Here is a 24101-nt window from a genome sequence, read left to right on the forward strand (position 1 = left end):
TGTTACCTTTTTTTTCTTTTTCCTTTTCACAATTTCCATGTGTTTGTGTCCTCTTTTACTTTAGAAACTTCCCAAATATCATTTGGGCATTGAAAGTTGCTCCTGGAGACTGCTAGAATGGTATGGGGGAACTGTAGATGTTCAATGTCTTTCTAGACTGTTGTATCACATGGCTCACCTATACTTTATACATATATACATACATAATCAGAGCAATCCAACGGTCCACAGTGCTCCGTGAAAAGAAACTTGTTCTTGATCATCAGAACCTTTAACTCCATGCCTGAAGTGACCAACAGTAAAATTGAGTAAACTCGTACAGTGTATTTTTCGAGAGGGATCATGCTATGGTCCTATGTTCCCTTTGACAATTTTGTTGCATCAGACAATCACCCTTCTGACAAAGCTAGCCATGTCTAGCTCCAACAAGTGTGACAAATTTCGTTTGTACGTACCTTCTATTATTCCTCAAAAAGACAATAAAAGTTTGGTCTAGTAAATGTTGTTCCAGATTATCATATTTGTCTGCTATAAAAAAATTTAGTCTTTAGTTGATACAATGACATGATTTATTATGCATATATTATTTCTGATCGGAGAAGCGAAATAAAATTAAGAAATACAAAAGGAAGGTATGGAATCTAATGATATTACCCGAAATGAGGGTTTGAATGCCCTCCGATGAAGAAGAAAGGAATTGAGGACCCCATAAGAGGCTCAACGACTTCCGAGCAAATCGGTCAATACAAAGGTAGCCTTCCTTGAATATCGGAATGACATGGACCCGTCATTCCTTGGATAAGAGGTGACAGATAGAAGAGACTATGAGCGGAGATGAGTCGAGCCACATCCTCTCCGCTAACAGAAAGGCGTTGGACAATCTTAGAGTCGACTTCCACAATAATTTTTTCAAATCAAGACACAATGCTAAGTCCAAACTGGACTTGACTCCCCTTAATTCAGCTGTTAATATATATTATGCACATATTGAGAGGTTTATAAATATTCATCTTTATGCATGCCTCCCGAAGATCGATCAATGTGTGTATTAAAACGATTATATCATGATAATTGCATGTCTTCTATTTGTATGCACATACACATGATTAAGCTTAAAGTCATATAAAACCAGCAATAGATTGCAAAAAAGCCACTCGATTATAGTTGTTACTTAGAAATGTAGTCATGGTTTCTTATTCCCATGCGTCCAAGCCCAAAAACAAGAACTTTTTGATACTACACATATATAAATATATATATATATATATATATATGAATATAGTAGTAGCTAGCTAGTAGCCCTAGATGTACTTTTGTCTAATCAAAAGAGATTGTGAATGGAAAGTCGATCGGGGAAGAGTTTAAGGACCACTAAATCATAACAGTGTGATCTTCTAATGAAGTTATCATACTTATTCTTTGAATAGATTCTTGGTTAATTAATTAATTTATACCATTATTGCTGTGGGTAGTTTATATTAAATAATGTACGGAAAGGAAAAGGCTATATCTCTATGGTCAAAAGTGCCTTCCTAGGCTTAAAATGGCACATAAATTTGCACAAGAAAAAAAAAGAGAGAAACAATAAATAAAATTTATTGGGGTCTAATATGAAATGTTAATTAATTAATTCATTCATTGTAAGAACATGCAGGGAATGTGCAATCATGATCGTGGAAAAGATTGGCTTACATGTAAAAGCATACATAAAATAAAAGAATTAATATTCGACAAATCCCACCATAATTATTTTAATTTAAATTAATTATAGTGAAGAAAAAGAAACTTAAATACTGAAATTAAAAATAAAACATACTCGCACAAAAAAATTTCGATTGAATTATAGAAGATTATCCCTAAACATAGGTCGGTGTTATGGGGAACAAGGATGTAATTAATTGTAGCTACGAGTGAGTAAATTTATACAACAGCACCTGCACCAACACATACTGACTTTCTTAGAATCCCTATATGTCCTCACTTATCTAGGTTTGAACCGGATTTGTTTACTAAAATGTGAAGCTCTCCTAATCATGAATGTTTTTTATTCATAAAATTCAAATCTTAAACTTTATTTAAGGAAGATAGGCATCAAATTACTTTAACTAACCACGATCATACGGACTTATTTTTCAAAAGAAATCTTGGCCCAACTAATATGGAATGATCATTTTCCCTTCCTTCTATTTTTTTGGCTGAAATTCACTTCTGTATTGAAAATTTAACCAACATGAATATGAGGTTAGAAGGTTACCCAAAACTTGTTGTTTTGAATTTTTTTTTGGTTACAAAGGAAAATCATGAGCTTAATAAAAAATATCCTAATAATTAATAAAAAGGTACATATAGTTGTACAACAAGTACCATTTTTCGTTTCTTGATGTTGAATCTTCGATTAGTAAATTAGAAAACATTATTTCACATTTACCATTTCCCATCCTCTGTACAAATATATGAATATTAGATGGCGCTTATATTATTAGTTATATCGAAATTCGGTTGCAAGTTATAGTATACAGTCAAGAGTTCAGTTATATATCAACCATACACGCACAAAATAGTCTAATACATAAATATCTATTTAAAAATGAAAAATTTGTGTGGCAAGCATTCTTGGCTTTCCGATCTGGACTTCGGTCTCTCACCATTTTGGTTCAAACATGTCATTTATGGCGAACGGCACGTATGTAGAAAAGCAAAACATATGATATCGTAAGAATAGTTCTTGCATTAAATTAGAAACGATATGTTCCCGTCCTCCTAGATCACACGATAAGATTGAAGGGGACATATGAGTACACTTTTCTCATTCGTCCTTTTCCTTTCTTTAAGCACAACTTGAATGCGTGGGAGATGGCCCAATTTTTGGCCACCTTTTGGAAACTCGTAAAATCAATTAAAATTGCATTCAAATGAACTGTAGCTATCATAGCTTTTCTCCTGAGTGCCAATGTATTGCATGTCACTCACCAACCATGCACGACAGAGTCACTGGGCACCAAACCCTAGCTACGTACTCATCCACATTATTACGAAATTAATCCCCCAAGGGAAAGAGAAACCCTAACTCTAATTAATTTTATAGTTTCTGTAGGACCTTAATCCATGAGGGTCACAAAATTGGAAGTGATTAGCTGATCCCTTTGGCTGGACCTTCTTCATTACATGTCCTCTCACTGGGGGTTCATGGTGGGTCATGTGTATAGCTCAATGTTCCAAAGAATTGTCCCAAAAGGGCTGAGGTCACTACCTGTGAATATGAGCCTCTTCTACGTTTTTTCTTTTTCTTTTTTGAATAAAATATCTCTTTGGGTACTATACACTCGACTAGCAAGTCTAACTAAGTCGGTCTCGTTCCAATCAGAACTCGGGTTTGAATAATATAGAGGCAGAGATATTGATGAGTTCAGTAATTAAATGGTACCATTATCGCTATATTCGTCCTTAATGACGTATGCTTAAAGAAGCTGAACCACATATCTACCATAGCTACCTACACCGATCTAAATGATTGAAAAACTGCACATCTCACACGTATATAGTTTCTAATGATCTTTGTTTTGTTTCCATCAGCTTTTCGATGGATAGAGAAGATCTTAATTAGGTCACAGTATAGCTGGAACCACAAAAACGCTACCATAGGTACAACTCGACTCAATATGTCAACCGATTAGGATGCACGAGGGGTCACATAGGTATGTGGCTTGCTTGCAATTGATGGGAAGGGCTGGGGATGGAGATCATATCAGAGCATTCCATCGTTTTTTTTTTTCGGAAGGCTTATGGCCCAAATATATTAAAATAAAAATCCGTAGCGCCTCGTTTGTTTTCAAAGAATTTGATTTTAACTTTAACTTTGACTTTACCTCAACACACTACACAACAAAAATACATGTTTCCCAAGTCAAATTTATAACTACATCTCATTTGTCCTTTTCCACAATCAAAATCAAAATCAAAATCAAAATAATTTTAACTCTGAATCCAAACGGCTCCTAAATATCTAATAAATTAGCACAGGTAGTCCCACTGGATATTAAACCTGGGACGTGCTCCACTACGCTATATTTTCACTTGATAGCATCTCCTAGTCGTGTGATGGATATGTGTCAGTGGGTGTTAATTTTGTTGCCCCCTCTTCGACTTGCTCTCAATAATTTATGAAAACAACAAGTGGGAACTGAACACAGTTTTAGGTGACGAAGGCCTTGCTGGGGATAACGTAGTTGTCGAAATATGTTCCCTAGTTCATGAATTTTTTTATTGAAATTATAATGGCGACAATTCTTAGCTAGCTCGTTTGTAATTACAAATGGCGTGTCATACTGTCATTTATTTATTTATTGGGTAAAATGTCTTCTAGTTATTTTCACCTTACAGAAAAAGTTGTGTGCGCTTAGAAGATGATAGAAAAGAGGAAAGAACATAGAAAGTTCAACAGGCAAAATTGAACTGAGAATTTAGTGATTTACTGTATTAGTTGAGACAAGTTCTAATTCGGGTATCGGTTTTTATTCTCATCACGAAAGGGTCAATCTATATAGATGCGTGATGCAAACCGAGAGATTGATCAATCGAATCACCAAATCCAAATTAGGAGTGGACAGAGTAATCAAGCCGCACAAGGCTCGGTGGAGAATGTTTGTTTCCCAACGGTAACCTGAAAAGCTAAAAGCGGCGGGCCTGCCAGAAAAAGCAGCTGTCTCACAATTTTGAATTATACATATTGCATTTGGTATGGTATCGAAGTTAAATTAAATTTAATTTGATTTAGTTGATTTAAAGAGATAAATATAAAAATAATTGAAAAAAAGTATATGAAAAAATTTAAAGAAGATAAAAAAGCATTGCTTGTGTTATTGAGTTGAAGAAAAAATTTTAAAATTGAGGAAAAAAGTGTTGAATAGTTAAAATAATTTAGTGTTAGAAAATGAATTTAAATAATAGATAAGAAATGTATGAAAGAGAATTTGGAATAAAAAGATAAAAATGTAATGATTATATTGTTGAATTGAATGAAAAATTAAGTTAAATTAAATTAAGTTACATTATGTTATCAAACGATATTGGCTGTCAAATTTTTTTTTATAGTAATTCTCTGCATGAATGAATAAATAAATAAAAAGAAACACCCTTAATGTGCCAGTTAAATTTCATGACAAAATCGTGAAGGTATGAATGACAAATTAAAGATTATTGTGGAGATACTAATACTAATTCTGAGTCCAAAATCAAACTATCAAATATATGTTGCTGTTGTAGATCATAATTTTTTGTTTTTGTTTTTGTTATAGGAGAGACTCATAATCAAATAAGATGAAATAAAAGTTCAATAAAGAAATACTATAGTTTTAATATATGAGATCGAACCCAAAACTTTTTAAATTATCAGGCGATTGTACGTGCCACATATTAAATGTCCTTGCTCAGAGCTTTTGCCTTCTTTCATTTCTGGACGATGAAGTAAGAACCATGAGCTTAACATCCTAGGCCAAAACAAAGTCAATAGGATTCCTTCTTGACATTCCATGCCCTTCTCGCATGGCAACATGTGGGTGAAAAAGGAAAAGAGGTGGAACAGCTTTGCGGAACGAGCTAGAAAAAAATCGATACATAATTTGATCCCTCAGCTTAATTAATCAATAGTACCTCTAGAGTCCACTTTTTTCCAATATCGCCTTTGCCTTTTTTTCCCCCTCTTTTTTACTATCTACACCGATCATCATAACGTTCTTAAGCTAAAGATGGACTAAATAAATAAGAAGCTATGCATGAAACTATGGTAATGGACATCACAAAAATGTTCTTAAGAGTTTCCTCATTGTACAAAGTCAATCGATGAAGGATATCCCTATGAATGTGCCTAAACCATTTATAAAAAATATAAAAAAAACTTATCAAAAAATGAATGTGCCTAAACCACCAGTATGAATTTAGACTATTTTTACATTTCTACTAAAATCATAATTTAGTTTTATATTTTCATAGAAATTCATCAATTCATAAATAAATGTCGATACACACATTCTAATTTAACGCCTCAATTTTATTGTTGTTTTTGTTTTTGACCTTTTGGGGGAGGCTCTTGGGCTTTCATGTCAGCCACACGTGACAAGTCCCTGTGGGGGCTGCGTGTCGTATGACTGTCGCGCCCGCACACGTGTGATTCCGCACGCATCCCCGTGCACGATTTCGCTTTGTTTTGGTTCCCAAACATCACCCGGAGGAGGCCCCCTAAAAAAAAAAAAATCATTCTGCCCCCATTATTTGCCCTCAGGACCACTCACTCCTCGACACCTGTCCCTTTCTCCACGTGTGGCACCTCTCGTCTTTCTGATCAAAATGTCCGAAATACCCTCAAGATTTCTTCTCTGAACTCCTCTGCTATCATGAAAATGAAATGTAGTACAGTAACAATCGCTCTGGTCCGAAATTATAAGCTCGGCATTCGGTTCTTGCTATTTCAGATTTGTCCTAGACATGTGGTCCAGGTTTATACAATCCAACCTGCATTGTGAATTTCAAGATCATATTGACATATTAGCCAGACAGTACTTGTGATAATATTATTTTCAACCGTAATTTAAATTATTTGATGACCCGGCTAGAGCAGTGTAAGTGTACGTCTCACGCTTCCATGGAAAACATACATCTCTCCGAATTAGAAACGTCCTAGACTTTCTATTTAGACCTTAATCAGTCCCTAGAAAACATATATTTCTCCCAAATTTAAACTGAATGTGATGGACTCTATCAATCATATAATTTGGTAATACGAAGGTAAAGAAATTCTTACACCGGCATCGAACTAAACATATACTTAAATTGAATCTATATCAAGGTCGCAAACTTTTTTTAGGTTCTGAGAGTATATATTGAGAGGCCGGTCGGGGTTGGGAGGGGCATGGTTGGAAAAGCGAAGATAATTAGAGGGGCAGAGCAACTTTAGCAAAAGAGGAGAAAAAGATGAGAGGGGAGGGGTATGTGCAAAAAAGAGAAAGTTGAGAGAGGGAATTTTTGGTGATGATCCCAAGGGAGAATGTTGTTTGATGTTGTACTCAGAATAGCAGTAAGGCATTCAGGGGCAGCTTTTCTTTTTCTCTTTTGTGTTGTGCGAGTCTATCTCAGCACCAAAGAGGAAGAGAGGAGATGAAAGAAAGCATACATGTATAAGCTCATCGTCCCCAGAAAGCAAAAGCCACCCCTGATTTTGATTTGTGAAGCTGGCTCGGGGAAAACTATATTATCTGATGTGCTCTTGCTTTAGTTCATTCACACTAGAATTTTTCGAAAGACGGGTTTTCTTTCGGTGCGGAACCTCCGATAGGTTTCGCTAACGGAAAGAACATTTGAAATATTCACGCATTCAAGATGCATTACGATTAATATTTTCTTTAATTAATACACATGTATGCCAGTTTGTAACTAAAGAAAATTGCATGGCGTGACACCAACCAGTAGCGAAATATCTAGTGATATAATCTATAGATAAAACCAATAAAACATTAATTAAGAGAAAGAGGTTGTGCGATAAAATCAATAAAACATTAATAAAGAGAAAGAGATTGTGCAGTAACACAAGCCATCGTCCGGTAATTTAGAGATTTCGTATTAGATTTTCATCAGTGGAACTATCGATCAATGTTCTTTTATTTAGCTTTCTTTTTTTCTTCATTTTTTTTATATTAGATTCATGGGCTTCTTTGTAATAAATAAAATGAATAGATAGGAAAAAAGAAGAGAGTCAATGGATATAGTAAATTTAGGTATGGTTATGCACCCTAAAATTTTCATTTCATAGCTAATTGAGATTGAGACCCGTTGTACATGTTAGCTAGTAAGCTACATATATTGTCAAAAGAGCCATTACTTTACTTGAACCAAACCCTAAAACCTAGAGCATGTCATGATCATTATCTACGGCAGCCACCATCAATGCCTATATTCCATTAGAAACTACAGCATGTCCTATGAACCACTTGAAGATATATGTAAAGTATATGTTTTCGTGGTTATACATCGGATGTGCCAATTTGATGGGGAATTATAAGGGCACTGTATCATAATATTATTATAACTACAAAGAAAGGAACTGAACAGTAAAATTAGACGTAGCAAATATGGAGGGTTGGGGCTCTTCGTGCGTGGGTACTACGGTACGCCGATGATTAATGAACCATTGAAGATGATAATTACGACCATGACACATCGCGATGAGAGTGACAATTAGTGAACAATTTTCACTATAGCATGTAAAAAGGAAGAAATATTACACCATAGATCGAGAAAGAGAGACATCAGTTCGTTGGACCATAGTATCAAATGACCATTGATCTGATGCAATGTCTCGAATCTGTGACAGACATGCATTCTAGCTAATTTATGAAGAATATCTTAATACAAGCTCTTTTCATCTATTATATTAAATAAACCAGTATTTTCCTTGGTGAGATCTGTCGGTCGAGCTTGCCAACGCATCCATGGTTTAGAACAATAGTCCGGAAAGATTCATATAAACTTGGAACAAACATTGGATCATACATGTGGTCACACGTATGCACCTTGTTTATAGTCTTTCGAACTGATGAGTAGAAATTGAAACATCCTAAGTCAAGCGTTTCCTGTGTCAAAAGTAAGGCCCGAACTCGCACTTAGACGAATCAACCACGAAAACTCAGATTACCAGTTGAAGTTCAGAATCATGAACAGAAGTCCTCCTGATAGAAACTGAAATCAGAATTTGGATTTTTATATATATGTGCGTGTGTGTGTATATGTAAGTTCGAGTTACGTAAGACCTAAGACCCAGCTTTCCAAATTTTGCCATATTTGCTTACTCATAACTGTAGAGAAGTCTACGTGATGAGGGAAAATTAGGCAGGGAAGGATTCTATATCTATATCGGCTAGTGATTAGTTGTCTTTTGGTATTTGCCCCATCCCTGAGACAAATTCTTCATGATTACTGTCACAAAATTCCACCACCAACGATATTGCAGAGTGGTCAATATTGATTTGATTAGCAAGATTCAGACTATTGAAAGCCATCTTTGAGGAAGAATCGCTCCTCGGGAAGCTTATAATAAGTTTGGCCCGTTTGAGGGCCTAGTTCTAGACCTCTTTTGACTGTTAATATCTTGTTTGGATTGAAAGTTATGGATGGTTATGAAAGGATGAGTTATGAAGGGAATAATAATCTATGTTTACCTTTCAAAATTTTTAAGAGTGGAGAATTATGGAAGGTAACTAATCTCATTATAACCCTTTACAACCTTTGTATTTAACACTTTGTTTGGATTATGGGGTGAGATGAGTTATGAAGGGATGGGGTGGGATTAGTTGCGGAGGGATGGGGTGTGATGATTTATAAGAGGATATTCTTAATCCTCCATAATTCATGTTTGGATAGTTGCATTATTGCAATTTTGTAAAAAGATGACAGTTAAAAATGACTTTCGACAACTTATTCCTTCGTAACACTCCAAATTGGTGAAATGAAAGAATGAGTTTTGGGTGGGTTATGGAGGTTTAAGTAATCCCATTATAAATTTTCATAGCCTTCTATTTTTTAATTGCCAAACATGGATTGTTTTAATCTCTCCACAGCCCCCCATAATCTTCTATCCAAATTAGATGTAAATCCGGCCAATTTGGAGTGTTATAGAGGGATAAAAAGATAAGTTCAGGGAGATAACATTATAAAATATAATCAAATCAAAATTTTTTTCAAATTCTCATACTATTTCACCTCACCTTTTAATGAAATTTCTCCAAATATAAGTTATGGAGAATTAAAGAATTCCTCCATAACCCACTCAATCCCATCCCTTCATAACGCATCCCAACCCACCTCTCCATAACCTTTCATAAGATATTATCCAAACAAAGTATTATAGATTCATAGTATAGAAAATTGATGGGACAATTATTGAAAGTTTGAACCAGCCTCCTAAGAGAATAGAAGAATTTTTTTCCAAATCCTCGTGCTCTTTGTTCACCGGATGGCCAATGACGTGACACTTGCTAATCCATTTTTACTGTAAGTATCCAATAAATTAAGGGCACAACTGTATGTAAATATGTACATCCAAAACTTAGCCGTGTAATGGTGTTATGCTTATTATGGAGCGGGCTCGAAAGTAGGTGGACTTGGTGAGGCTTCCAATCAAATCTGAAGGACTTGGTAAAGGTCAAGGCCTAGATGGCTTGGGAAAATTACAACATCGTCGGTCGACTCCGATGAACGATTTTCTAGGCGCCGTCCATAATGTTGCATGAACAGAGTTTCGAGGACCTCGACGACTAGTTCCACTTGAATGGACACGACGGGTGGATTCAAAGGGGTCAAAGAAAGGACAACTATATGCAGGGAAGACATTACGGTGACCATAGTTGATTCCGTAAGAAGAATCTTCTTGCTAGGAAACATGATGAATGTGAATCCCACTATCCCACTTCCTTTTATCCCCCTGGGCCCGACAGTGAAAATAACGACACATCCCAATAATTCCTGCCCCAAATTTAACCGGAGATCTCATTCCAATTGGTCTCCGAGCTATCTCTTCCTTCAAATCAAACATGACTCCAGAGTTCTTAACGCGTGGAATGTCCAATTGCAAAATGTAGATAGGCAAAAGAACATACCGAGAAGGTCGGATAAGCTCTTAACAATGATTTCCGAACACCCGAGCTGAAATATATCCTCAGAATTGGTGAGGTTAGGAGGGACGAGGTAGCACGAATGATTCGATTCATCCTTGTAAACATAGGTCTGTCTGACATTTGTTGACGATGAAGATCTAATGTTGGGGCAGTTGCTTGCAATTAGTTGGCCCAAGTCCACGAACTTGCTTCAGATATGGTGCTTAGCTTCCCCTAAGCCCAAGACGTGAAACAATACTTAAGAAGGGCCCATTGGTCCATCCTAATGTGGATCAAAATGATAGATTGAAAAGTACCGGAAAAATCTCGGCGACGTCACGATACCGACCGATGGGAGTGGTAGAAATCCTCGAGCGATGATCTCTTGGACCCCCCTATTCGAGGCAGATATGGGGCCTTCCAGTCGATAACAATGTGATGCAGCAAGTTGGTATCAGCGAGTATGTCGATAGGTGATAGCAGAATAACTTATTTAAGTTGTTAAAACGACTGTATTGACCTTCATCTGCCTCGGACTTTTACACGTAACAACCCGATTTTAGACTCTGGATGGACTTCCGGGAATAACCGGTATTCGATAATCCAATCGATCCGCTAGCAGCCTCGAGTCGATATTTTTTTACGTACTTCCTGATCAACTCCGCCTCGAACCGGAAAAAGCCTGGCGGAACCGCTTTCCTTTTTTAGCAAGTGGGGGGTGGCGGTTCCCAAACGGGCCCTTCACTATTCACTTTCTTCCATCAACTGTTGTACAGTGTGGAATCAAAGCACCGCCAAGAAGAAAAAGCAACAGAGCTCCACCGGCGTAATATCTTCGCTTCCTTCCACCGCCGGCCGTTCAGGATGAGCTTCCTCTTCGGCCAGAGAAAGACTCCCGCAGGCACGTTCGTCCTAATTGTGTCGTATCGATTCCTCTTTGGTTCGTGATCTCTTTGTTTCGATCGGAGTCCGTAACATCCTTCGCGCTTCCGCTTCAATTTGATCATTCCGTCGTGGTTTCAGTGCTTGAATGTTGATATCATATCTTGATTCTGTGAGCTGAGTAAGCTTTGGCTGTTTAGTGATTGCTAGGTTTGTAATTTCAAACTGTATCCTCGCTTGGTAATTGTTCACGTGTTAGTTGAAATCGGAAAGCTTGTGCATGAGGATGACTCGGGTTTGAGTTTCCAGTGATGATTATCTGCAATCAGATGTGTCACTAGGAGGATAATGTCATGGCTTGTTATTTTTCTGAACTCATTCATGCTTGAAGTTCGGATTTTGATTGCTCAGAAGAACTTTGGAAGATTCGCCTATGAATCTGAGTTTTTGGTTTTGGTGCAGAGCTTCTGCGGGAAAATAAACGAATGATAGATAAGTCCATTAGGGAGATAGAGAGGGAACGACAAGGCCTGCAAGCACAGGAAAAGAAGCTCATCGTAGATATAAAGAAACATGCCAAACAAGGGCAGATGGTATGTTGCTCATTATTGCAATATCACCTTTGCATTTACACTCTTGTTCAGATGGATGGTGGAAGTTAAACAATAAAGAAGACTCATCTGTTAAGGCTCCTCATTCGTTGGGGAAAAAATAATCTAGTTTCTAATAGCAAGATTGTGAGGTTTTAGGAGTGTCAATCGTGTATGCTTGGTCTATGTAGAGTAGTTGCACAAATGGTGTTACTTGCGAAACTCATCGCGATATACATTTGCACTTTCCAGTTATGAAAATACCATCTTTTTAGTAGTAGTTGCTAGTTATCAGTAAGATTTGAGTGATCCAGTCTTTAATTGTACGCTACAATCGCTTTTCATGTTGCTTTTCAAGGTATTCATCTTTTTATTTCTCTTTCAGGGGGCTGTCAGGGTAATGGCCAAGGACCTTATAAGAACAAGACATCAGATTGAGAAATTTTATAAGCTCAAATCACAACTTCAGGGGGTTTCCCTGAGAATTCAGGTACTTAACTCTCTCTCATTTATATATATATATATATATATATATAATGTGCATGTGTGTGCGCCTAGGATTTATAGATTATTTTTGTATACTTTTGGCAAATCATGGAGATGGCTGAAATTGCCCCTGAATTCAACCTGTCAGACTTTAAAATCAACTCAAGCAATGGGCCAGGCTATGAAGGGTGTTACCAAGGCAATGGGACAGATGAATAGGCAGATGAACCTGCCGTCATTGCAGAAGATAATGCAAGAATTTGAGAGACAAAACGAGCGAATGGAATTGGTGAGTGAGGTTATGGGAGATGCCATAGATGATGCCATGGAGGGTGATGAAGAAGAGGAAGAAACTGAAGAGCTAGTGAATCAGGTGCTGGATGAAATCGGAATTGACATGAACTCGGAGGTACAATATCCGATACTTCCATCTTTTATCTTCTCAACCTGGAGCCTTCACTAAGTAATTTGAGAAAACAGAAAAGTAGAAATATAATGCAGTTTTCAGCAGGTTGTTGCATCCTTACTGTTTTTTTCTGTTTATAATGCAGCTTCTAAATGCACCCTCGGGAGCTGTTGCTGCGCCGGCTGCGAAGAACAAAGTTGCTCAAGCTGAATCGGCAGCAGGAACTGGAGAAGGCGGTATAGACGAGGACTTGCAGGCAAGGTTGGATAATCTAAGAAGAATGTAAAATTTGTCAGAGACGAGAGAATACGTTGTTACAGTGCGATTATGAGACATTAAGAGAGTTGAGAACCTATAACATTATTATAGATCGATGTACTCCATGGATAATTGTGATTCTTTTGTATATGAAATGTTGTGCCGCTAATAAAAGAAACACTGCCTCATGTATCGGAGCAAGGGGCAATATTCGCTTACGGGAAATTTGCTCTATTTTCTGTCATATTTTACGGCTTCGAACAGATGACAGATATGGCCTTATAAATCTACATTTTACTCCCCTCGTTCCTACATAAGAATAAGCCCAACTTGCATTTTTTAGAAAGCTTCATCTGTCTTCATGCCGTCCAATTCCTCTGAGTCATTGCCAATCGACCACTATCTTATCAGACATTACATCCGTGTCAGCAAAACCGTTACCCAACTGAAACAAGTCCACGCTGTCTTATTGAAAATTCCGACAAACGGATCCATTAAACACCGCCAAACCATAGGTTGTCTGCTGTCGAAGCTTCTATGCTTTCCTGGCGACAACCTCTGGTATGCCCGTCACTTGTTCGACAATATTCCCAAGTGCAAAACCAAACCACACTCCCTCCTTGCTTTGCTCCTCCGCTCTCATGTCCTTCTCAAGCAGTTTACCGAGGCCATATCAGTCTATGCCAGATTTCAGCAGGACGGCATGCCTCCTTGTGGGACTACCTTCTCATCGGTGCTCACTGCCTGTGCTAGGATACCTGTGTTGCTTGAAGGCAGGCAGGTCCATGCTAGAGTTCTGCAATCGGGTTTCTTGGGGAATAAGGTAGTGGAAACTTGCCTCCTAGACATGTATGTGAAAAATCGGGCTATATCCGATGCCACTGCTGTGTTTGATGAGATGGGAGAGAAGGATATCGTCACTCGGACCGCAATGTTACACGGGTTCTCTAAGATGGGCATGATGAGTGAGGCGAGGAGGTTGTTTGATCAAATGGAGGAGAGGAATATCGTTTCTTGGTCCACGGTAGTTGCTGGATATGCAAATATTGGAGATATGGGACCGGCAAGGGACCTGTATGATCAGATGCCGAGAAAAGATTCAGTTGTGTGGGTTGCTATGATATCAGGTTATGGGAAGATCGGTAATGTGGATGAGGCGAAAGCAATATTCGATAAGGCGGAAGTAAAGGACGAGAAATGTTGGGCAGCAATGCTGGCTTGTTATGCACAGAACGGGCGTGCTGAAGCAGCTCTAGAGCTGTACGTGGAAATGAGGAAAGAAAATCTTACGGTCAGCGAGGTTGCAGCCGTAGGGGCGATTTCAGCGTGCACCCAACTAGCTGATGTTAAAATGGCGAACGAATTGGCTAAGCATATCGAGGAAGGAATTTGCCGTGAGTCCTTTCCCGACTCTTGTTGTCTAGTGGATATATATACGGGAGTGTTCGAAATCTGCTTCTGGAATGCCTCTTTGATAGTCATGCGTGTTTTCTTCTGATTTCAGGTCGAACAGTTTATGTATCAAACGCACTGATCCACATGCATTCGAAATGCGGGAATATCGACCAGGCAATGAAAGAATTCAACAGTATGAAGATCCGGGACGTGATCTCTTATACATCGTTGATTACGGCCCTTGCTGACCATGGTAAGGCCATGGAAGCTCTGAGCTTCTTCGTCGAGATGCTGAAACATGTAATCAAGCCGAATCAGATCACATTTGTGAGCGTCCTCGGTGCTTGTAGCCATGCAGGATTGGTAGAAGAAGGGATGAGGTACTTCGCTATGATGACTCAAGTTTTCGGCATTAACCCATCAATAGAGCACTATTCCAGCATAATCGATCTACTCGGAAGGGCAGGGCAACTCGAGAGAGCGTATAGCATTGTTGCAAATGGTTCAGGTTTTAATGATCCTGAGATTTTGGGCGCTCTGTTAGGAGCTTGCAGGGTTCACGGGAACGTTGAAATAGGGGAAACTGTAGCAAAGAGGCTGTTCGAAATCGAGCCCGAGAACACCGGAAATTACATGCTTTTGGCGAATATTTATGCATCCCTGAATAGGTGGGAGGATGCAGAAAAGTTGAAGAGGCTGATAAGTTTGAGGGGAATGAGAAAATCTCCAGGAAGCAGCTTCCTATGAGCGCTGACTACGCGCAAATTCTCCGTGTAAGGGTCGTTTGTGGTGCACCACGAATGAGTTGATGCCCATTGTGATCACGAGAATCTGAATTACAGTGGATGAATTTTAGGTGCTATCGCAGTTCGCATGTACTTACATGGGAACTACTCATCATATAAGGAAGCCTGCTTTACAGCCTCCTGGGAATTGAGCAGCCGTGCATTTGAAGCACTTTAAACCAAATTATTACCGGAACAGATTGCTCATGAGCAAATATGTGAAGTCCAATTATCATCACAAACTCAATATCCATGGTAATGAATTACATTTCTAAGATTACAAAATCTAAAAAGACATTACCGTTTCTCAGGGTAGATTCATCAACATAAGGCTACAACAATTATCTTAATATAGCCGGAACTAGAACTACTCGAGTAAGAGTTCATATTGCTTATGAATTACCAAAAATATTCCATGATGCCCTCAAAATACTGAGGAACCTCTGGCATTTGGGTGAAAGTTATTATGTCTTCAATGGAGCCTTCTTCTCCCTGTCGGATATACGAGCTGGAGCAGTTGAATGCGACTTGAATCTTCCCCTCCCTCCTCCATCATCTTTTTCCTGCAAACAGCAAAGCAGAGAACATCATTTCTGCTTTCAGTATCTGTGGCCCTTGAAATGCGCAGATTCTTGTCTAGACCGAGAAGAAAAAATTCTTTTCAACTGGATCAATCATCACTGTTGATTGGGGGGGGTGGTTTCCTTTCACCCATCAACATGGGATCTACATCAATCAATAGTCATGTTTAACCATTGTGTGATGGAATCCTCTTCACGACATTTTTATTGCCCGAGCTTTTCAAACGTTAAAACTGACAGGATCCAGTCAATATGGAACCAGGTGAATCCCGACGTCTATTTCCACAGTCCATAACATAACACTCAAACGATCTGTACCGGATCTCGAATGGAATTGCTGCTCAAGAGGCAGCATATATCTGGTAAATATCAATAGATAAAGGAACCATACTAGAATGACAATGATGATACGAATTTTCCAACAAACCTTTTTCTTTACAATCTGAACAACATCCTCATCCTGAAGCACATGGCTGAGGCCACAGTGCTGTGGGTAGTGTCTTGCACTAGTGCCCCAAACAAGCACGTACTTCACATCTTTCACCAAGCTTCTGTGAATGTGGTTGCAGAAGTCCTCAACTGTGCAGCCACCTCTATCCTATTAATATCAAACACACGGGAATAGTATGTAAGGGGATAAATAAGAGGATGTTAAAGCTTAGAAGATATATGGAGTCAGCGAGATAAGAGTTGTAGAAAGTGCATACAGTAGAAAGAACCACTGGGTCAGTGAAATCAGGTTGTTGGCCTTGTGGCTTCGTGTAGACCCTCACAAGCCCCATATCCTCCCACATCCTTGCTAGTAGTCTGTCTAAGTTCAACTGATTGAACAACATAATGGGCAAAAATTAATTAATTAATTATTTTTCGAAAACCCATTCAAAGAGCTCCAAACAAAATTAGATTTGGTAAAATCCAGTACTTGCCTTCAGATTGCAGCTAATAACGACAGAATTGGGCTGCCGAGCCAATTTGTCCACATCATCAATACCAATCACATCTATCTTGTTGTAAACATATATGCATTTCATGTATTTCCTATTTCCCTCGATTACATCAATGAGATCATCCACAGTGGCATCCTCACGAAAGAGCAACTGGAACAAATTCCATTTGCCAAAGTCAAAGCCACTTTTTTGGTTGATAAACAAAAGATATGAAGTATAAGATTGGGTACCTCGGCGTTATGAATTTTATATTCGTGTAGAATCTGATAACAGAGCTTCTCGTCAACGTGAGTCAAAGGAGCAGTGCTGTTGAACGAAATACCACCAGTTTTCTTCCTTTTGAAGTAAATCTGCCAACCAAACAAAAGCCCAGCCAGTCATAACTAATTCTTTCTCCTGGTTGAATAAGATCAATTTCTGGAAGAAATAAATGAAAGTAAAATTAAATGCAAGTATGTTGCCCGCATATCGTGAACCATTACTTGAGGTGGTCTCTTATTCAAACGCAAACCCACAGCTTCCAACTCCTTCGTCAATATTTGCCGATGACCTTCACTCTGTAACAGCAAAAGAAATATAAATGCTAAGAGAGAGCGAGAGCATAAGCTATAGGTGATACCGTGCAACCCAACGGAAATAGAAATACCTCTCAACAGATCTACAACTAGTATCAATTTTCAATGCATTATACAGATTTTTTACTTACTTTTGAGGCATCAAGCACCATCAGCACAATGTCTGAAGACTTGGAAACGGCAATAACCTGAGAGAAATATTTGGTTCCAGTTCAAATCAAGCTTGACAACAAAAAAATAAATCATAAGAAATAAACCATGAATATGAATCCAGTTTAGAGTGATAATAACTAAACAAGCAGTTACTAGCCATGTTTCAATAGATTCTGTGTCTGTTATCATTACCTGCCTTCCACGTCCCTTGCCTTCAGAAGCACCTTCAATAATTCCAGGAAGATCTAGCAACTGAATTTTAGTATCATTGTAGTGAATGATTCCCGGAATGCAGGTAAGCGTTGTGAATTCGTAGGAAGCAGCTTCTGAATGTGTGCCCGTCAACATAGTTAAGAGTGTTGACTTTCCCACACTGCATATCAAAAAGAATCGAGTTCGAATAATTGGCTTTTGAAACACATTCACTCTTAGAAACCTTTCACAGACAACATAAAGATGGCACTGGCAGAACTCTGTTCACATCTAGGATGCCACAAATAAGGTGGAATTATGATTCTCAATTTTTGAATCTAATTCTGCCATATGTGTTATGGAGCAATGATTACACTTTTTCCTGCTAATAAGGCCTCACAAAAATTGATCTATTCCGTTCACCTAGACAAAAAATAACATCTAAATTGCAAAAGATTATACACTAACGTTGCATTTTTTTGACTTTCATCTAATGCAGCAAGCTCTATTTAAACAAGGACTGTGTCAGAACAATAGAATTACTAGAGCACTTGCTAGATGAAAAAGTTAAAATCCATCAGAAGAGAGAGCCAAGAATAAACAAGAGGAAAAAATCTCTAAATACAGGAACTTTATGACAGCAAACAAATCTTCTGAGGAATGCCCTCCAAATATTGGTAAACTGTAAACAACATCCTGAAGCACAAGTTGAATTCTAAGAAATGCTAGAGGTTAAAAAAAATGGTATACCTTGGAAATCCAATCAAGGCCACACGTCCATGACCATATTTTGTAACTTCAAATCCCTCTCCAGCTCCACTAGAACCCTGGTGCAGAGATTTGACGAAAATATCAGCTAATTACCTTGAGTGAAGTTCGAAATAATACATGGGATCAAAATCGAATTAAGGAGCACAAACCAAAACTAATAATGAATTGCTAGAGAAAACAGTCATATATCAGATCAGCAAATCAGCCAAAGAGACTGCAATCTGGTTACCTCAAACCTAAATACTATGTTCAACGAGTTAATTGATGCAGTTCAACAAAAAATTTTATGTTGAAGATTAATCATGTCTAAAAGGTTCCACTTTATGAACAATCTACAAGCGTTTAATCAAGTATAAGGATCTGGTGATTCGCATATCACCATGAAATACATTTCTAGAGTGACAGAGGCTAACTCATTCTACGAACTTTGATTCTGAGAAGGATAAAGGAGACATTCTCTTTAAAAAACAACAATGAAAATTGTATTTTTAAAATAACAAAAGAATTGTCCTCTCGCTAATACGAAACCAGCAGGATCGATGATACAGAGCAAAGAGATGGATCCTAGAAATACAAACTAAATCATAATGATACAATATAACCTCAGTCACTTTGACAAGGAAAGAAGTTAATTGACTGGAAAAAACAAAGTAAAGGAGGTAGACAAAAAAAGGTTTTCTCAATATTCAGTATCATCGGCGTGGATGCGTATAAGCTAGTCAACAGACACTGAATAGATTCATCAAATTTACAACAAGAACTGTACGAAAAACCAGAAGACACATCACCTTTGGAGGCTCCAGCAATTGCGTCCGTAATTTTGCTATTTTTGCCTTGAGCTGACCGAGATGATACTCTGCATATGAGAAAGTAAAAGGATTTATAATGCCAGAGCAAACATATTGTTGTAAAACGATATGCTTGAAAACCGAGCACAGATTAAAAAGCAGGAACTAAAATGATAAATGCAGGAATATTCCTATAATGCCGACCTCAAGAAACGTCAGGCTCAGACATACAGATATGTGTTATGACTGCAGAAGAATTAATAATTTCATCTTCTACCATTGCTATATGGTAAGTAACTCCAATCTGCAAGTACTCAGACAAAACAGAGTACAGACCTGTCGCTTTATTCTTCTGTGTTCGAGCCATTTCGGCTTCAATTTCTTTAATCTTCTCAATGATACCCATTTTCCTGAACTATATCTGTCATACAAAAGCAGGACATGCGACAAGGTTAATAAAGTTCACAAATTGGAAGAACAGCTGATAAAGAAACATGAATATCAGATAATAAAGTTCACAAATCGTTAAGCAGTCAGGCAACCATACGCATGAAAAAAAACACAGGTCTAAATGGATCACCGGTATAAACAGGCAAACGAGTAGTTTGGATTGAAGGACAAACAAGGGAGCTGAAAATTCAAGAACAATCAATGAACAAGCCGAAGTTCAAAGGAAAAAATTAAGCCCATGAAGATTCAAAGACATCAAATTTTCACTATAAGTAAGTAAAAAACATCAAACTCCACCCGCAAGAACAAAACTTTCGGCCCAAAAGACATTCCGGTGAGAAGCTCAGCTACCCAATTGCCCAATTCACCCAATCACATTGAGATAGTCAATCACACTGCTCCCATCCACTGAAGCAATCACGAGCACGTTTGCAGCAATCGAAAGAAAGAAGAGAAAAGCGGTTCTCGAAGAACAGTGTTGAGCAGCTGCTTCTGCTCAATTCATCGGATTGTAAGCAGCACCTTTATTTGTGGCTGATGATTATGCTGATTGAGCTGATGAGCGATTAATCTCCGTACTAGAAGCTCCTCCTGTGCTAAAACCGGGGAGAGCACAGACGGATAGAGGAGACGGACCGACGCACAGGTGAACTAAAATCGACGCCGGCAAGCCGGAGTTGCAGAAGGGAGAGAGCGAGAGAGAGGGGAGAAGCAGAAGAAGAAGAAGAAGAAGAAGAAGAAGAGGGCCTTCAATGGAGATTGTCCATGGATTAGGCCTGAAAAGGAACGGAGAATAGTCCAGCCCATGAAACCTCTGCTTTCCTATGGGTATACATTCACGTCGGGCCTCGCCGGCTTACTACGCGGCAATTTTTGATACGACACGAGAATTCAAAAAATAAGTATTGAGTTGGTTACTCGATCAGTGCAAATACAAGCTGGTACGGTCGAAAGACTCTAAACCCATAAAAAATTTCAAATATATAGGACCTTCAGGCGGCGGGACCAAAATCGAGCGTCAACGGTTATATTCAGTATTTAAATGTTAATATTCCAATCTATAGGACCTCAATGTGACCGGACCAAAATCGAGTGTGTATTAACATAGGATTGACATATTTTGGATAGACTAGAAGTATTTTAATTATGACTAGGTAAATATTAATATGTAAATATAGGTAATGTGATTTGAGACTTTCTATTGGGTTCGGAATAACTTGATAAACGGGTGATTCGACTAAAACAAATTAGCATAAGTGTCCATATCTATATCTATATCTATACTATTTAAATGGAGAAGGATTTAACAATTAATTTCTTGAAATGTTCATACTACATCTACCTGAATCAATCAAAGTCTCAATGAGATTGCAGATAAATAAAAGAGAGTTGGCTGAAAAAGAAAACTATTATAAAAATTACTATGAGATACATATTATTAGTATATTACCTGAATGATCGATTTTTCAACTGAGTCTTACGCCCTTTTCCATCCCAAAATAATAATAATAAACAACCGAGTCATACGCCCAGTAAGGTACAGTTATGGTTTCGTATGATCAACTATTGGGAATGGAATATTTAGCAAAAAGACTATTGGAAAAAATGGAGTTCTCTGTTCAATGATTCGATTCGGTTTGATTGGATTAATGTTGTAGGTTTATCATTTCGCACACTCGAGGAAGCGAAGCAGTGGCTATATGATCATCTTACGCGGTGCCCTGTAGCTCTGCATTTCAAAAAGAACCCTTAGGTGACTGTGACTATGACTTCTCTCAATCATGAAATATATATCGACTCCAGGCCTATTATGATGTATGGCCAAGTCAAGGATTCGGCCTCCAAGTTTGGGATGCCCCTTTCGCTCGCCGCCCAGCGAGAGATCGACAGGTCTAAGATTGGAGGTACGTTCGGCTAATTGTCTTGCTAATGTTTTATGCTTCGTTATATGATCTTCGGTGAAGTTTTTGGGTACCGAGCTTCACCTAGAAAATCACACTGAAGGAGTTTCCACATCTTGCTATAGAGACCTTCCCTGCTATGGCCACATTGGGCACACCATCTTCCTCTCGATCGCCATGGTCAGCTTCAGGTTCCATATCAACTGCCTGATAATCGAGAAAGAGCAAAGAGTGGTACAGAAATGGATCGGCTTTCTGCTGCTCATCTTAGTACTACCGAATTCGGGAACCTATAATCTTCAAAAGCGAAGTTTCCCTTCAGGTTTTTCGGTTATGCAGGTGATGACCTTAAAGGGCCTTCTCGATTCGGCTTCTTGGCTCTCGTGGCTTCTTCATCTTCTAGTTCAACATGGCATCTTCCCTTATTTTTCTCTTTTTGACTCGTTTTCTCGGTTTCGTGTGTTCTGCATTTGCCTTTAACGTGTTTATCTTTCCGTGGAAAATTATGTCATCAGATTGGTTCTGCTTTCATGTTATCGACCTTCCTCAGCAAGTCCTCTTCATCCGGGATGGTCGGTTGCACCATATTCATTGATGGTTTCCTGCAAGAACATGTAAAGTCTCTCCCACCTTAATATTCTCTTAACACTCGATATTAACATCTCTAACATATTTTTCAATTCATCATCCAGCTCCTGATGAAATTCGGGTTCCCTTATAGCACCAGCTACTCATATACGAATAGAATTATCTGGTCGTTATTTCCTTCTAATCTTCTCGCCGAAGCTGTGAAGCTACTAGCTAATGCAACTTCCACCCCCAATGATCCTGAAATCAGCTGGAAGGGCCGCATGGAACGTGCTCCGAATGATACCGAGTGTGTGATAACAATCGTACGTCATCAATACTAAATTCTCGGCATCTACTTTATTCGATGTTTGTATATTCGTCCTTTCGAAGTGAGTTGTTCTTCTTTTTCCTGACAGAATGAAATCTACCTATGGCTCCTGGCAACTTTCTTTGTGAGGTTCTTCTTAGCCATTTACTTTGACAATATATTACCGAATGCTTTCACACCTTGTTATTGGACCGAGAAAAGGCCGAACTGAAGGCAAAGTTCAAGGTAAATTGATAAATTGAACATCCTTTTAACTTGCGATCGGTGTTCAGTCTCGATGTTAATACATATTGCAAACTTCTGCCGCTGTAGGATGGATCGGAATTTGAAGTTGCATCGGTTCAGTTCCACCAGTGGAGCCTATAGCCGTAGATGATGAAGATGTTCTCTCCAAGAAAACTGGCGTGCAAGCAAAAAGCAAGAGACGAGCAAATCAATCTTAATATCGCGGTTCAAATTCGTGGGCGATAAAAGCGCGATCATGTTGTATGTTTTGTGGCAAGTCAAGTTTTGATTTTACAATTATGGACAACTAAGATACAATCAACCCGGGCGGTGCTGCGGTCGAAGACATTTTTCATGATTTTTTTATTTATCATAATAATCTGTTAATAATCAATTAATATAGAGTATAACTGAATCTAATGAAAGAATTAAATTGATGTATAAAAATTAACAACTCTCTGCTGATAATAATTTATCTAGATTTTTCAAAGTATATAATTAGATAACTGTGATTGCAATATAATATATAAGTTTGAAATTGCCCATTAATTTTAAGTGAACGTGCCGTTAGATTCCAAATTTATTAAAAGCATCTCGTGTCACCATCAAGTCTATGCCTAAGCGAAAATTAGTTTCGATCAGTAGGTTGACGTAACTTTACGTTTCACCTAAAAGATAAACACATTTGTGATGTTACGAATAAAAAAAAATACTTAAATTGGTGATGAATTGATTGGAACAGGTTTTTTACTATGTGGGTTAGTTTTTTAGGCTTGTTTGATTTGCAAATGTGATTTTAAAATCACAATTTTAACCTAATTTTACCCACAACAAAACAAAATAACTCATACAAAGTCAAAAAGTGGACTTCATTTATACCACTCTTTTTCCACAACAAAACAAAATAACTCATACAAAGTCAAAAGGTGGGCCTATTTATACCACTCTTTTTCAAAATCAAAATATGATTTTAAAATCCTACTTTGAAACCAAACGCAGAAGTGATTTTGTACTTGTTCCCCTTAAGTAATGTCTCAGGTGCAAATCTTCTGATCGAAGAAAGTCACAGTTGTATGCCAATATCGCTTGAATTTAGATTGATCGAGCTTATTAGACTTTCGGAAGGTAGATCGTGCACGTCGAAAAAATAGTATACCCAAATTAAATAAGAAAACTTT

At 38.1% G+C, this 24101-nt stretch overlaps 4 protein-coding genes across 5 annotated transcripts; 3 read left to right on the forward strand and 1 right to left on the reverse strand.

The window, feature by feature from the left end:
• Positions 1 to 11248: 11248 nt before the first annotated feature.
• LOC116200224 (vacuolar protein sorting-associated protein 2 homolog 1-like) lies at positions 11249 to 13480 on the forward strand. 2 transcript variants are annotated; one of them, XM_031531021.1, is made up of 5 exons: positions 11249 to 11580; positions 11985 to 12115; positions 12498 to 12602; positions 12747 to 13007; positions 13150 to 13480. In XM_031531021.1, exons 1-5 carry the CDS (start codon positions 11505 to 11507, stop codon positions 13288 to 13290), a joined length of 714 nt encoding a protein of 237 aa, XP_031386881.1. In that variant the 5' UTR covers positions 11249 to 11504; the 3' UTR covers positions 13291 to 13480. The 2 variants fall into 2 exon arrangements, with proteins under 2 accessions (XP_031386881.1, XP_031386882.1); XM_031531022.1 differs by having other exon boundaries at positions 11262 to 11541.
• Positions 13481 to 13591: 111 nt separating this feature from the next.
• On the forward strand, positions 13592 to 15717 carry LOC116200222 (putative pentatricopeptide repeat-containing protein At5g37570). The gene is made up of 2 exons (XM_031531018.1): positions 13592 to 14656; positions 14767 to 15717. The coding sequence occupies exons 1-2, from the start codon at positions 13624 to 13626 to the stop codon at positions 15402 to 15404; spliced, it is 1671 nt and encodes a 556-aa protein (XP_031386878.1). The 5' UTR covers positions 13592 to 13623; the 3' UTR covers positions 15405 to 15717.
• Positions 15658 to 20665, reverse strand: LOC116200223 (developmentally-regulated G-protein 1). Its single transcript, XM_031531020.1, has 12 exons — positions 20422 to 20665; positions 19786 to 19870; positions 19450 to 19517; positions 18641 to 18717; positions 17891 to 18071; positions 17677 to 17733; positions 17453 to 17527; positions 17201 to 17320; positions 16950 to 17120; positions 16731 to 16844; positions 16451 to 16621; positions 15658 to 16005 (listed from the first exon to the last, which is right to left on the reverse strand). Exons 2-12 carry the CDS (start codon positions 19853 to 19855, stop codon positions 15907 to 15909), a joined length of 1203 nt encoding a protein of 400 aa, XP_031386880.1. The 5' UTR covers positions 19856 to 19870; positions 20422 to 20665; the 3' UTR covers positions 15658 to 15906.
• A 981-nt stretch (positions 20666 to 21646) lies between these two features.
• LOC116201505 (ABC transporter A family member 2-like) lies at positions 21647 to 23311 on the forward strand. The gene is made up of 6 exons (XM_031532767.1): positions 21647 to 21803; positions 21926 to 22139; positions 22316 to 22414; positions 22493 to 22693; positions 22787 to 22923; positions 23011 to 23311. Exons 2-5 carry the CDS (start codon positions 21978 to 21980, stop codon positions 22907 to 22909), a joined length of 585 nt encoding a protein of 194 aa, XP_031388627.1. The 5' UTR covers positions 21647 to 21803; positions 21926 to 21977; the 3' UTR covers positions 22910 to 22923; positions 23011 to 23311.
• Positions 23312 to 24101: the final 790 nt, after the last annotated feature.

This window comes from Punica granatum, chromosome 3 (genome assembly GCF_007655135.1).
Source record: "Punica granatum isolate Tunisia-2019 chromosome 3, ASM765513v2, whole genome shotgun sequence".
Lineage (NCBI taxonomy): Eukaryota > Viridiplantae > Streptophyta > Magnoliopsida > Myrtales > Lythraceae > Punica > Punica granatum.